Source organism: Mobula hypostoma, chromosome 21 (assembly GCF_963921235.1).
Source record: "Mobula hypostoma chromosome 21, sMobHyp1.1, whole genome shotgun sequence".
In the NCBI taxonomy this organism is placed as follows: domain Eukaryota; kingdom Metazoa; phylum Chordata; class Chondrichthyes; order Myliobatiformes; family Myliobatidae; genus Mobula; species Mobula hypostoma.
The window spans coordinates 45,267,212-45,283,150 of NC_086117.1; the positions used below are offsets into that span (position 1 = coordinate 45,267,212).

Sequence of the window (15,939 nt, forward strand, 5' to 3'; positions counted from 1 at the left end):
AAGCCTGTCTACCTCCCTACTTATACCATTCCCAAGAAATTTGGTGCCCCTAGATGCTTCAGATATGGTCTATCCGAATGGGAATAACCTTTCTTTCCCATTACTAATGCCGGTGCCCCATAAATCAAAGCTCTCTTTTCCCATTCTGATGGTGAGTCACAAATTCATCCCCAGATACCATGAACCCTGACAAAATATTCTCCCGTGTCAGGTAATAAACCAGAAATTGCACTTGGGTGTGGTAGGGTATTCATTAGTCTCACAGCCTGATTGAAGAAGCTGCTAGTCTGTCGATCCTCGTCTTGACATTTCTGTACCTCCTTCCTGATGGTAGTGGGACAAGGAGATTGTGGGATGGGTGGTAAGGATTTTTGACAATGCTTTGGGCCCTTTCTCTGCAACACTCATAGTAAATATCCTAAATTGTGGGGGAGGTGAAGGGAGGGAACAGAGACCCCAGTGATCTTCTCTGCAGCTTTTACTGTCCTCTGTAGGCTCTTGCTTCCAAACCACACAATGATGCAGCCAGGCAAGACGCTCTTGTGCTCCTGTAGAAAGTTGTTCAAATGGGAGTCTCAACCTCCTCAAAGTGCAAGCATTGTCATCCGTCCAGGTTAAATCATCTGTTATGTGTACACCAAGGATCTTTATGCTCTGTATTCTTTCCATGCAAAGCCATTAATGTGCAATGGAGAGTAGTTAACCTGTGCTTTCCTGAAGTCCACAATCACCTCTTTTGTCATGTCCATGTTGAGACTCAAGTTGTTGTTCTCACACCATTTGACAAGCCTCTCTATCTCCTCTCTGTATGCTGATGCATCATTATTGCTGATGAGGCCAACCAGTATAGCATCATCAGCGAGCCCGATGATGTGGTTTGACCTGGGTCTGGCAGTGTAGTTGTCAGTCAGCAGCGTGAACGGCACCAGACTGAGCACCCAGCGTGATGGAGCTTGAGATGTTGCTGCCAACATGGACTGACTGTGGTTGTTCTGTCAAGGAGTCCAAGACCCAGTTACAAAGTGGGGTGTTGAGTCCTCAGGATAATTTTTCCACCAACCTCTGAGCGACAATTGTATTAAACACCGAGCTGATTTCAATAAACATCCTGCCAAATGGGGAATCGTTTCATAGGTGGGACAGGATGGAATGAAGGGTCAAACCTATGTCATTATCAGTGGATCAGTTTGTGCAACAGGGCGAATTGGAAGGGCTCTAATATAGCTGGAAGGCAGGATTTTATATGGTCTATTACCTGATGCTCAAAGCACTTCATGATTGTTGAAGTCAGTGCCACCGGACAGTAATGTCACGTTATTCAATGCATCAAATCATGCATAGAAGGCATTCAGTCTATCAGGAAGGGAGGTGTCACCGTCACGGTTTGTATACCTTGCCACATGCACCGCACATCCATGGTGTCGCAAAGGTGTCTTAAAATTTCTGGGTGCACTCACACTTTGCGTTCCTGATAGTATGGAAGAGTGCAGCTCTTGCTGACCTTAATCTGAAGGCAGCAGCCCAATTCCTGAGCGGTGTACGAACTTCAGTCAGCCATGGTTTCTGGTTTGCACTGGCAGTGTAGAGTTTACTCACAATAACATCCTCACTGCCTTTTCCTACGTAGCCAGTCACCGATCCCACATATACATCAGTGTTGACGTGATAATTGTAGGTACCAACTCCCTGTATATGCTCATATCGTAGCTTAAATCTCTGTCTGCTAAAGCTCTCTCAGAACCTTTTTCCTGGTCCTAACCGTATCATTTGTACTTATGTGGATTACGAAACCAGAATCTCTCTGCTCCTTCTCCAGCCTTCTCTTGAGTCAGGTTGAGAGAAATGTCCAAGCAAATCGCACATTAAACCAAATAGTTGTTGGAGGGTGGTGACTCCAGCAAATCCATGGGTGTTGGTTGTTAACATCTATGACACATTTCACTGTATGTTTCAATGTACACGTGATTAAAAAATCTGAACATGATCTTAGGGCTGAGTTTGAGAGGGAGAACTTGATTGGTGAGACCCGACATAGATTGGGAGAATACTTTGCCAATCATTTACGCTCTGTCTGCCAGAAGAAGCCGGATCTCCCAGTGGCCACCCATTTTAATTCCACTTCCCATTCCCATTTGGATATGTCCATCCATGGCCTTCTCCACTGCTGGGATAAGGCCACATTTAGGTTGGAGGAACAACACTTTATATTCTTTTTGTGTAGCATCCAACCTGATGGCATGAACATTGATTTCTCAAACTTCCAGTAATGCCCCCCCCCCTCACCATTTCCCACCCATCACTTCCTTCTGGTTCTCCTCACCCCTTTTTTTCTTTCTTCCATGGTCTTTGTCTCTTTCACCAATCAACTTCCTAGCTCTTTGCTTCATCTCTTCCCCTCCAAGTTTCACCTATTGCCTGGCATTTCTCTCTCCTCAACACCCCTCCCTCCCCCCGCACCTTTCAAATCTACTCCTCAGCTTCTTTTCTCCAGTCCTGCCGAAGGGTTTCGGCCCAAAACTTCAACTGTACTTTTTTCCATAGATGCTACTCGGCCTGCTGAGTTCCTCCAACATTTTGCGTGTGTTGCTTGGATTTCCAGCATCTGCAGATTTCCTCTTGTTTGTGAAGTCTGAAATCGTCTTGAACTACATCATAAAGGCAGTTGTCTAATATGGATTGAAACACTAAGAGGGAAGAGGGTAGTCAAGCAGCCTTGGGCATCTGGGATAACTCTCATCAAGGACATGTTCCATTGAGAAATAAAGACTCAAAGAAAAGGATGATCCACCCACGGCTAACTAAAGTCAAGAGGAGTATCAAATTGAAAGAAAAGACACACAATGTTAAGAAGATTGAAGGCAGAAGGCTGGGAAATTTTAAAATCCAAAATATGACTAAAACAAAGAGGGGAGACAGCAGATTAAGAGTATGTTATCAAAAACTAAAACAGAGTTACAATTTTTACGTATATAAAAAGGAATGACGTACCAAAGGTAAACATTGCACCTTATAAGATGAAAATATAGGTTTAATAATAGAAAATAAGAAAATGGTATATTCTTTGAATAAATGTTTTGTACCTATACTTATTAAAACATGCCTACAATAGAAAATCGGGGGGGGGGGGGACCTAAAAAAAAGGAGATAAACCATTATCACTGAAGTACTGGGTAAATAAATGGAAATAAAAATTGACAAATGCAGGACTTGTAAAAACCCGATGTCTTTAAAAGGATAGAAGCATTGGTTACGGTCTTTCAAAATTGCCTGGATTCTGGAAAAGTCCCAGGTAATTAGAAATCTGCATATGCCCCCTTCTCTCCTCTCCCCGTACCCCCCACCCAACTCCAAGGAGTTGACCTAGAGGTCTAATAAATTAATGTTCAAGGAGGGAGGCCGAAGGAGGAAGCAAAAGGTTAGTCAGCCTAATGTCAGTCATTAGGAAAAATGCTGGACTCCATTAATGAGAAGGCAAGGGCAGAACATTTAGAAAATAAGACAATCAAGCAGAGTCAACTTGGTTTAAAAAAAGCATGATCAGACTTGACAAATATATTAGAATTTTGAGAATGTAAGGACCAGTGGAGATAAAGATGAACCAAAGTATAATGCCCTGGTTCACATCTTTACTGTTATGTTGTGGGTAATTTGGCAGCTCTGTGGGAGTGGTCTGTTCTGCTTCCTGCTTGTTTGTGTTATTGTTGAAGATAAAGGATGATGTGGAATGTGTGCCATCCAATTAGTGGGAGGTTTTCTTGTTGAGGGACAATAAGGTTGGTCTTAAGTTCAAGAGGAGATGAAGAGAGAAGACGCTGGAGAGAACAGGTTAAAGCACACGATCCGCTGGGAGACCCACTTACTCGAGATGGAGTGCAAGTGACATTCGGAAGGTAATGGGCGTTCATGCTGGCCGAGGGCCCAGTGCAAGTGACAGAGAAATTCAAGATGAGCTCCAGCTTGTGCACATTTGACTGTTTAATTAGAATGGGCCTTTTTCTTTTTTGTTATTCTTTACCAACCCTTCAGTTAAAATTCATAAATATAATTCCTTTAATCGCATGCAGTGTGCTGTCCGTTATTTCGTGGCACTGATTTGTAACAGAGTAGCAAATTACACAGCATCCACACAAACAGGGGTTTGGGGTGGGACAGCACCTCAATCTCGTGAGTTTGGCAGGGCCGGAGGTTGCCTTCCCTAGACTTACGCAGCCGAGGAAACTGGGGGGGGGGGGTTCAAAAGGACACAGTGTATTTATGTTTCCAAAAGCCATTCAAAGGTGAGAACTTAAGGTACTTAGCTAATATACTGCCATGGATAACAGAAAGCAGAGTCAGAATAAAGGGATCACGTTCAGGTTGCCAAACTGTAACAAGTGGGATGCTATTGAAGCTTCAAATGTTTAATGATGTATATTAAGAGTTGTAGGTACCCTTGTTGCAGCAAGCTGTGAGAGTACAGAGCATGTAATGGGATGTGTGTGGATGAACAATTGGATTATAAATGTGGGGAAATGTGACTATGTCCATTCTGACAGATAAACAGAATACTGTTTGTTCAGAAGGATCAGTGTGTCCTTGTACACAAAACATCTACCACACAAGTATAGGCCCTGAGTGGTCTTGTTCCAGCGGCACTAAATGCCAGTGAGGAAGCACGGTAACGTAGTGGCTAGCACAATGCTCTACAGTACCAGTAACCGGGTTCAATTCCCACTGCTGAGGGCAAGGGGTTTGTATGGGCTCCCCATGACCACATGGGATTCCTCCAGGTGCTCTGGTTTCCTCCAACAGTCCAAAGACCCACCGGTTGGTAGGTTAATTGTTCATTGTAAATTGTCCCATGATTACACTGTGACACAGCTCAAAGGACAAGAAGGGCCTATTCCTCACTGAATCTCAATCAACAACCAAATCAATGAAGTGCAGTACTGTGTCTTGTTTTGGACTCTTTATTCAATGTGGGACATAGTACATTGGAGGCACCTTAAAGGCAGCTCACTAAATTTATTTCAGGAAGAAGATAGCCTTATGGTGAAGGTTTAAGTAAGTTCATAGTCGAAAAACAAGAAACAATATTATTGAATCATAAGATGCTTTCCCCCATGGAGAATCTAGAATAAGAAGATATAGATATGGGCAAGTCAAAGAAGAAAAGTGGAAAAAGAAGCCAAGATCAGATCAGCTACGATCATATTGAGTCCTGAATCAGGATTGACTGGCCAATTGGCGTACTTGTGCTCCTAATCCTAAATCCTGTTTAGTTCTGCTATTGAGCCTGTTAAATAGGAATAAAGGACAATCTATGTCAGTGAACATTGAATGAGATTCTTTCTGGATTATAACAAATGCAAATATCTATACCTAGAGGTCTAATAAATTTAGCTTTAATGTTTCAGAGCCAGGGAATTCCACGTTTCCCTTGTGCTTTCTGACATCCCCTAATCCCGGGGTCACGTCTTCTCACTTTGTATTCTTACACCATGGGAGCTTTCTATTTGCCCTCCTAAATCTTTTAATCATCTGAAACGCCACCCTTGAATCTTTCACACACAAGGATCATCATTAGACTGCAACTTGATTGTACATTAGGTGACTCAGCAGACACACCCTCCAAGCTGAATGGTGATCTGTGTGGTTGGGGAAAGATTCAGAGCTAATGAGAAAAATCTCCCACTGTAAAGGATGAATCATTCTTTAACAAAGATCACATCATACATGATCCGTTGAACAGGCAGTGCAGTTGCAGCAAAAAAACTTCTAGATTAATTGAGCTGAGTTGCTTTTACATCAGGAGGCCTTAGCCCACAGGCAAGAAGTTTTTAACACTGTCAGCAGTGCTGCTGTATCAACCCGGAGGTGGAGTGTGTCCTCGGCCATCTCAGTACCCTTCATCTGCCCAGGTCACAGTGTAGTCTGGGTACTTCACCTTCAGGATCTGTGTTGTTATTTCATGTTTTGCCCGACCAAAGCCCTGTGGGGGAGACAAAAGATATGATTAGAAGAATCACAGCCTCGAGCAATAAAAAGCCATGTGAACATAGAGGTGACAGATGGAGTTTGATGTGGGAAATGAGGTTATCCACATCCACTTTGGCAAAAACAGCAAAAATCGGATTAAATGGGGCACAGAAAGAGCAACAGAATGCTGGGATTTGGCTGCACCTGTACATGAAACACAGAATGGTCGGGTACAGAGTGACTGACTGACTGCCTGTAAATGAACAACAGAATGTCGGGTACTGAGTGACTGAGCCTGTAAACGAAACACAGACTGTCGGGTACAGACTGACTGAGCCTGTACATGAACAACAATGTTGGGTACAGAGTGACTGACTGAGCCTGTACATGAACAACAGAATGTCAGGTGCAGAGTGACTGGCTGTGCCTGTACGTGAACAACAATGTCAGGTACAGACTGACCGGCTGCGCCTGTACGTGAACAACAATGTTGGGTACAGAGTGACTACTGAGCCTGTACATGAACAACAGAATGTCAGGTGCAGAGTGACTGGCTGCGCCTGTACGTGAACAACAATGTCAGGTACAGACTGACTGGCTGCGCCTGTACGTGAACAACAATGTCAGGTACAGACTGACTGGCTGTGCCTGTACGTGAACAACAATGTTGGGTACAGAGTGACTGACTGTGCCTGTACATGAAACACAGAATGTCAGGTGCAGAGTGACTGTGCCTGTACATGAACAACAGAATGTCGGGTACAGAGTGACTGTGCCTGTACATGAACAACAGAATGTCGGGTACAGAGTGACTGTGCCTGTACATGAACAACAAAATGTCGGGTACAGAGTGACTGTCTGTGCCTGTGACAAAACAATTTAATGTGCAGAAACAGCTGGTAAATGGAAAGCAAATTAAAACCTTTACAACAAAGTGGATGGAGTTTAAAAATAGTTAAGTCTTGGTACAACCGTATAGATTGCTGGGCACTGGGTGCAGTTTTGGCTCTGTGTCTAAGGAGGGATAGATTTACATTGAAAGTAGCTCAAAGAATACTAGGTTGATTCCTGGAATAAAGGGTTGTCTTCTAAGAAAAAAAACTGAATAGAGTCTGCCTAAATTCAGTGGAATTAAAGTTCTAAATGGGCTTAGCAGGAGAAATGCTTACAGCTTGTTTCCCCTAACAGGGAACCTACAAGTCAGAGACATGTTTCAGAATAAGCGATCAGCTGTTTAAGGTGAAGATCAGGAGGAATTTCTTTCAGAAAGTCACTAATCTTTGCAATCTCTCCCTGAGACTGCTCTGGAAGTGTAGTCAATGAAAACAGATTTTCCGACAGAGAAGTCAGGTTTATGGGTGTAGGGTAGAAAAATGGAGCTGAGACTAGAGAAGATGACCCTGAATGGAACACCAAGTTCAGGGTCATCATCTGACTTCGCAAGTCTTTACTTGATCACATTTACTGGCAAGGTACAATAAAGTGAATGCACATTTACTATTCCAGCAGCAAACTCAAGGACTCTTGTGAATGCTTGTGCAGATGGGTGTAACTGTTATGTTAATATTCAGCCGAGGCAGTGGGTGGCCTGAATTTCCAGCCACACAGGAAGCAGTCCAATGTTCTCAATGCCACGGTACTGAAGGCAAATTTATCACAGATTAAACAAGGATGGAACACAGCAGAAATCAGCGGTGCTGACAGATTAACCTCGTGAGGCAGAGCTCCATCCTAGCTCAGGATTATTAGAACTTGCAGCAACATATGAGCTTCAATAACCCTCTGTGCAGGCCAGATGACCTGTGATTAGTTGTGTTAATCAGGACAAGTGCCTAAAGAGAATTGCTCAATATTACCCAAAGGATCATTGTTTTATGCAAGCAGAGTTCTGTGCTGCTCTGTGTCGTCCATCAGGCCATCACTCTTCACTTACAGGCTGCCATTTTCTCCATGAACAGCAGCAGAAGCCAAAGCTGTTACACACTGGTTGTGAATACCGTACACTATCTACCAATGAGGGTGCTCAGTTGTGGAGGAGGATGTCTGTCTAATGTAACCAAGGTCTTCATAAGATTAGTGTAGAAACAACAGCTTGATAACCAGCCTGCATACTGCCCGTAGTTACAGAATAATACAACAGGGAAACAGGCCCAAAGTAAGCCAGCCCCATTTTGACCCCAGCCCCTCCTATCCACATCCTAACCAAATGTCTTCAGTAATGATACCCTAGGAACATCCTCTCTAAGTACCGTTGTGTACCCCCTCATCAAAAAGGCTCTCTTTCCTGTACTGGTCATCTGTATCCTGAAATATTAAGCTGCCAGTCTTGCCCTTCTCTCAGTCATGCTTCTGTAATATCCCAGCCCCCAGGGTCAATCCATGCCTCGAGTTCACCCACCTTACCTGTTATGCTTCTTGCATTGAAATAAACCAGTTTAAACCAGCAGTCTTTCCTCTCCTTTTACTGTGCACACGGCTATCCTGACCATTCATTGGCTACAGCATTTTCACCTGACTTCTCAACAGTCTCTTTACTGCCCAGGGTCCTATCATTCAGTTTAAACTGAAGGAGCCACGGAGCACGAGTGAATCTCTCTGCCATGTTATTTGTCCACCTTGAGCAAAGGTGCCACCAGTACAGGTAATCTCTGCCACAGAAGAGATCCCAATACTCAAAGAACATGAATCCTTGACCCCTGCAGCAGCTCCTCAGTCACAAATTCACTGCCTGTCTCACTAACAGGAGGCACTGGGAGGAGTCACTATCCTTGAGGTCTTCAGCTTCTTGAAACCAGAGCCACAGGATGGAGTCTGGTGCTATCCCAGTAACCAATTTCCCAACAATTACTCACCATGGAGTATCCGTAAACATGTATCTTCTTCTCTCCATTATCGTGCCTGATTCGACCTCCACCCTGGCACTCACAGTAAAGGCCCTGCTTCTCAATCTCCATAGAGACCTGGTCGTAGATATCCGCTGTTAAAGGAAGATACAAAACATTTTCAAGTCTAAGGCTACTTTATCAGGCAATACACTAAAACATGCCCACTACATAAAACTGTAATGCATACGAGCAGAATTAGGCTATTTTTGTGATATTGGCTGATTTATTTTCTCTTCTTAACCCCATTCTCCTCCCCATAATCTCTGACATCCTCATTAATCAAGAACCTATCAATCGTTACTTTAAATATCCCCAATGACTTGGCCTCCACAGCTGTCTGTGGGAATGAATTCCATAGATTCACCACTCACAGGCCAGAAGCGACATTACTGTAACGACTCATCAGCTGTGGGATTGAGTTTAGGAGCCGAGAGGTATTTTGGACCCTGGTCAGACCCCACTTGGAGTACTGTGCTCAGTTCTGGTCACCTCACTACAGGAAGGATGTGGAAACCATAGAAAGGGTGCAGAGAAGATTTACAAGGATGTTGCCTGGATTGTGGAGCATGCCTTATGAGAATAGCTTGATGAACTTGGCCTTTTCTCCTTGGAGTGACGGAGGATGAGAGGTGACCCGATAGAGGCGTATAAGGTGACGAGAGGCATTGATCATGTGGATAGTCAGAGGCTTTTTCCCAGGGCTAAAATGGCTAACACGAGAGGGCACCGTTTTAAGGTACTTGGAAGTAGGTACAGAGGAGATATCAGGGGTAAATGTTTTTTTTTAAAAACACAGAGAGTGGTGAGTGCGTGGAATGGGGCTGCTGGCGACGGTGGTGGAGGCTGATACGATAAGGTCTTTTAAGAGACTCCTGGATAGGTACATGGAGCTCAGAAAAATAGAGGGCTATGAGTAACCCTAGGTATTTTCTAAAGTAAATATATGTTCGGCACAGCACATGTGGGCCGAAGGGCCTGTATTGTGCTGTACGCTTTCTATGTTTATATGTCTCACACAGACTTATCTCACCAATCAAGTAGATCCCAGATTATGTACACTTTAAAGCTTCCCTATCCTCTCACATACTCCCAGAACAGATACAGAGTAAAGCTCCTTCCAAACTGGCCCACCAGATGCACATTCATTGTGGGGACAGATCTACCGTTAGATACACAGTGAAACTCCTCTACACTTTCCCTTCAACAACTCTCAGGCCAGCGTCAGCACTGGTTACTTACACAGAGGCAGTTCCCCCTTCACTGCCCTGACAAACACTCAATGAACAAGGGTGAGTTCTCATTGCCCCATCCCAACAGTTGCAAGGCAGGGTTTTAAAAAAAAAATGCATTGCTCCTGCACAAATTCCATGTTTCTATATTCTTGCCCTTGTCTGCCGTTTGCCAGTCTCGTCCGCCATTTGGCATAGAGGGACTATCAATGCAGGAATTCTTTCCCCTTTATATTGGGAACTCAGGATGCAAAGTACGACGTAAAGCTGTCCCATGCAAGAAGTTCTTAAGTTGGTTTATGGACTACAGGCCACTTGCCATTTCAACAGTCTGGTGGAACCCACTTTCATGTTTATATAGTAAGTGAGAAGTTGCAACTCCTGACAGCATTTGGAGTCTGCAAATCTTTTGGAGGTATTTGAGGAGATTTAGATTGGAATGTCTGTGGTCTGGTAACATGAAGATTTCTGGAATTGTAGATACCAAGAACTGTAGAAACAGAAGGATAAAGATCAGCTGGAAAATTGGACAGTATTAGCCGATGGAATTTAATTCAGACAAGTGAGAGGTGATGCATTCTGAGTCATCCAGTACTGACCATACATATACAGCAAACAGCAGGTACCTTGGAAGTGTTGCTGCACAGAGGCACCTTGGGATGCAAGTTCATAGCTCCCTAACAATGGTGACAGATGGATAGGGTAGTAACAGAGGCATTCAGCTGGCTTGCTTTCATGGGCAGGGGAATTGAGTAAAAGAGTTGAGACATCAGGTTGTAGCTATACAAGGCAGTGATGAGGCAACACTTGGAATACTGTATGCATTTCTGGCTACCACACTGTAGAAAGGATCTGGAAACAGTGTAGAAGGATACTGCCTAGAATGGAGGGCTTTATTTACAAGGAGAGATTGGAAAGGCTTGGTCAATTCTCACTGGAGTATAGGGAGCTGAGTGGTGACTTTGAAGTAGTTTATAAAATTATGAGCATAGATACAGCAGGCAATCATGAGTCTTTTTCCAGGGGAGTCTAACACTACAGGACATACTTTTAAAGAGAGTGGGGAATTATTTAGAGATGAGGGTGCAAGATACAAACTGCCAGAAAAGATGGTAGACGGAGGTATAATCACAGCATTTTAAAAGCATTGGACAGGCATGTGGATAGGAAATGAATAGAGGAATATAGGATTAGCGTAGTCTGCATGGATGAGTTGGGTCGACAGGTCTGTTTTCATGCTGTATGACTTCATGATACATCAGCTCATGATACATCAACTTTTGGGCACGTTGTAGGGAGCAAGTCAGTCTAAAGGCCTCTTCGTTGATTTACTCGAGCGCTGCTGGCCATTCACAAGCCCAAGCACCAGACATCAAGGAGTCTGTCTGAAACAACTGCCTGTACTCTGAGGTTTGTGCTTAGGTATTTCTGGAGACAGAGCACAGATTTGGCTTGCTATACATTTTCAGAGACTAATTTGACAGCACTGGCTGCACCCTGGAAATATCAACAAGGCTCCGAGTTGAGCCGAGCCTGCATGAACTATCACAATCCAATGAGGATCAGAACAGAAGGGCAAGACAAATCAATGCGTGGCTGAAGAGCGAGTGAAGGCAGGAGAGATTCAACTACTTGGACCGCAGGGATCTCTTCTGGTGCAGAGGTGACCCATACAAGTTACATCTAAACTGGAGGGGGAGTAAGGCAAGACTCAAAGTAATACAGTGGTGCTAGAAAGTTAGTGAACCCTGTAGAATTTTCTCTATTTCTGCATAAATATGACCTAAAATGTGATCAGATCTACACGCAATTCCTAAAACTAGATAGAGAACCCAAATAAATAACACCAAAAACATTATACTTTTTTTTTGAGAAAAATGATTCACTATTACATGTATTTGTTGGAAAAAGTATGTGAACCTTTGCTTTCAGTAACTGGTGTAACCCCCTTGTACAGCAATAACTTCAACCAGACATTTCCGGTAACTCTTGATCAGTCCTGCACATCGGCTTGCAGGAATTTTAGGCCATTTCTCCTGACAAAACTGCTTCAGCTCTGGGATGTTGGTGTGCTTTCTTTCATGAACTGCTTGATTTATATCCTTCCACCACATTTTGATAGGATTAAGATCAGGACTTTGACTCGGCCATTCCAAAACATAAATTTTCTTCTTTTTAAACCATTCTGTTGCTGATTTACTTTTGTCTTTTGGATCATTGTCTTGTGTCATTATCCAGCCTCTACTGAGTTTCAGGTGATGGACTGCTACCCTGACATTCTCCTGTAAAATGTAGATACAATTTTGAATTCATTGTTCCCTCAACAATTGCAAGCTGTCCAGCCCCTGAGGCAGCAAAGCAGCTTCAAACCACGATGCTCCTTCCACCGTGCTTCACAGCTGGGATGAGGTTTTGGTGTTGGTGTGCAGTGCCCTTTTTCCTCCAAACATAGCAATGTGCATTTCTGCCAAAAAGTTCAACTTCTGTCACATCTGCCCACAGAACATTGTCCTAGAAACATTATAGAACATCCAGGTGGTCTTTTGTAAACTTGAGACGTGCAGCAATATTTTTTCTGGACAGCAGTGGTTTCTTCTGTGGTGTCCTTCCATGAACACCATTCTTTTTCAGTGCTTTTATTATAGTGGACACATGAACAGAGACTTTAGAAAGTTCTAGGGATTTCTGCAGGTCTCTTGCTGTTACCCTTGGAATCTTTTTCACCTCCTTCAGCATTGTACGTTGTGCTCTTGATGTATCTTTGCAGGATGCCCATCTCTAGGGCAACAGAAGCAAGCTTCCTCCATTTGTAGACAATTTCTCTTCCTGCGGACTAATGGAACACTCAGGTCTTTAGAAATGCTGTATAGTCTTTTCCAAGTTCATGCATCTCCACAATTCTTCTAAGATCCTCTGAAAGTTGTTTTGATCGAGATATAGTGCACATAAACAGATCTTTCTTGAGAAAAGCAGGCTCTATCAGTAACCTGATTTTCTGTACTTTTTTTAAAAAATAGGGCAGGGCAGTGCTACAACTTACACCTCATTGACTCCAAACAGCTTTTGTAGAAGGCATTACCCCAGAGGTTGACATACTTTTTCAACAAATACATGTAATAGTGGATAACTTTTCTCAATAAATAAATGAACAAGCATAATGTTTTCTGTGTTATTTATTTAATTAGGTTTTCTTTATCTAGTTTTAGGACTTAACGTGAAGATCTGATCACATTTTAGGTCATATTTATGCAGGAATAAAGAAAATCCTACAGGGTTCACAAATTTCCTAGCACCACTGTAGAGGGCATGTCTGCAGGTAACACCATTATGGTGGTACAGTGGTCAATGAAGACTAACTAAGGTTACAAAAGGGAACAGATCAGCTGTGATTGTGGACAAGGGAACAGCTCTTTTTCAAAGCAAATCATATGCCATCTCAATTAACACCTCGTCACAACTTGCAAACCCACCCATCTTTATAGTATCAGCAGATATGTTATAGCCAGTTGCTTCATTCAAATCATTTGTATAGACGACAAGGCTGCACGATGTAGTAATTAGCATAATGTTTCACAGCGCCAGTGCCCCTGGTTCAATTCCACCGCTGTCTGGAAGAAGCTTGTACTTTCTCCTCGTGACAGTGTGGGTTTCGTCCAGTTTCCTCTCACATTCCAAAGGTGTACGGGTTAGTAGGTTAATTGGTAACATGGGTGTAACTGGGCAGCACGGGCGCGTTGGTCCGGAAGCACGTTGTTACTGTGCTGCATCTCAAAATTAAATGAAAATAAAAAAAAATATGAATACTCAAGATGGCAACTTTGATCTCTTGAACATCCAATATTCTGATCTAAGTATTACCTATTTACCCCAATCTAATTCTATCGGATAGCCAACACCCTACACATAGCAGTAATACTACCTTCTTCAACAAAAAATACTGCTGAGAAACTCAGTGGGTCAGGTCAGGCAGTATGCATGAAGGCAAAGGGATGGTCAACTTTTCGGGTTGAGACCTGCTTCAGGTTGAAACCCCAAGTTCTTATGCAGGACCTTGAACTAAAACACAATCCTAACCTAAAATGTTGACTACCTCTGACCTTCCATAGATGCTGCCTGACCTACTGAAATGTCAGCAGTTTGCTTTTCACCATCAGTCTAGCATTGCAGTGGCTTGTGTCAGCACAACACAGTCCATTCCCGCTTGCCCCTGCCAGAAAACTCCTGTACAATAAAATTTGATTTCCTGGGTATACTATTGCACTACACCTGCTTCCCTTTGATCCAACATTACAATAATCATTCTTTTATCAACCTTCACCCAGCTCCTTATATCCCCCATTAAACTTGAAAAAGTCATCATATGCTATTTGCCTTTATAAACATGACAGCACAGGGTTGAGGAGACACGTCAGAGGTGACAATCCAAAAGAAAGCAGAGAACTGAAAACTTCCAACCTACAAATGGACCCCTCCCCACCTTCACTCCTCCTTCCAATGCCTTCATTCACATCCTCTCACAACACTTTGTGCACGCCCCCACACATCCTCTGAGCACGTCCCCCACGCCCCTCTAGACCCCTTCAGACCTCCCCACACCCTAGACCTCCCCACGCCCCTCTAGACCCCTCCAGACCTACCCACACCCCTCTAAATCTCCCCACGCCCCTCTAGACCCCTTCAGACCTCCCCACACCCCTCTAGACCTCCCCACACCCTAGACCTCCCCACGCCCCTCTAAACCCCTCCAGACTTCCCCACACCCTAGACCTCCCCACGCCCTAGACCCCTCCAGACCTACCCACACCCCTCTAAATCTCCCCACGCCCCTCTAGGCCTCCCCACACCTCTCTACCCCCCTCACCTCACACACCCATTTTCTCTCACCCCACCTCCCAACTCTCTTCACATCCCCATACACCGGCATCCTCACCCCCCACCTCCCGTCTGCCCGGTTACCGTGGTACTCCGCCGAGGCCCATCCCCGCACGATGTCCTTCTCGGGACCGCCCTCCTGCCCGACACGGATCAGCACGTACTTGAAGACGCCGCTCGAGTCCACCACCACGTCGGGGACCCGCTCAAGATCGGCAGCCGCCATTACGCTGTCCCACCTGCCCCTGCGCCAGCGTGCGCGCCGGAGAGCGCGTTCCGTTCACCCCGCGCAACGTGCGCGCACCCTTCGACCTCTGCCGAAGCGGCGTGCCTCCGTCGTCTAAACCACAGCCTCGACCCACCGTCCCAGCCAGTGCCCCAACTCCACCCTGCTCATTTACCCCCTGCAGTCCCACCCATCTATGCTCCTTTCGTTTCGTCCTCCTCACTGTCCGTCTAATTTGCCACCCTCATTTCCCCATCTAGCATGGCTACTCCAACTATTCCCCCATCGACAGGCTATTAACACCACCTCCTGCACTTTCATCTGCCACCTGTCCCCGTTTATCGAACCTCCCCAATTCCCCACCTCGCAACCCGTTCACCCATCCCCATTTCTTTTAATTTACGCACTGCACCCCCAACACAGTCCCTCAATGTGTGAGGAGATCACTAGTTATTGAACTGAATCTGGCCTGTGGGCAGAGGCTCAGCAGCAAATACCCCCTTCCTTACCCACCGCACATCTGCCCTGTAGAACAGATGAGTGGAGAGCAATTGCCTCTTCTTGCACCTTTTGGGGATTCAAAGGGAGTGGACTAACAGAACAGCATAAATTTGGATTTCGGATGGAGGTGCAGGGGATGGATTTTAAGAGGAGAGTGGCCAGGAGTAGACTCTTAAGTGTGACCATCCAGCTTTGGTAAATTGCAGCCCGTTAACTTATTGAGTGCCAGAGTAGTGTAGCATTTAGCACGAGCCTATTGCAGCTCGGG

The 15,939-nt window shown here is 44.6% G+C and overlaps 1 protein-coding gene across 1 annotated transcript; it reads right to left on the minus strand.

Annotated features, from left to right (window-relative positions):
- Positions 1-5,676: 5,676 nt before the first annotated feature.
- phpt1 (phosphohistidine phosphatase 1) lies at positions 5,677-15,218 on the minus strand. Its single transcript, XM_063073895.1, has 3 exons — positions 15,029-15,218; positions 8,811-8,935; positions 5,677-5,971 (listed from the first exon to the last, which is right to left on the minus strand). Exons 1-3 carry the CDS (start codon positions 15,168-15,170, stop codon positions 5,879-5,881), a joined length of 360 nt encoding a protein of 119 aa, XP_062929965.1. The 5' UTR covers positions 15,171-15,218; the 3' UTR covers positions 5,677-5,878.
- Positions 15,219-15,939: the final 721 nt, after the last annotated feature.

What these genes read in the sequence shown, in the direction of transcription:
- phpt1 (XM_063073895.1), bottom strand. Translation starts at nt 15,170, where the DNA reads ATGGCGGCTGCCGATCTTGAGCGGGTCCCCGACGTGGTGGTGGACTCG. An exon ending in GGCCTCGGCGGAGTACCACG is followed by an intron (nt 8,936 to 15,028) that starts GTAACCGGGCAG and finishes TTCCTTTAACAG; the next exon opens with CGGATATCTACGACCAGGTC. An exon ending in ATGTTTACGGATACTCCATG is followed by an intron (nt 5,972 to 8,810) that starts GTGAGTAATTGT and finishes TCTCCCCCACAG; the next exon opens with GGCTTTGGTCGGGCAAAACA.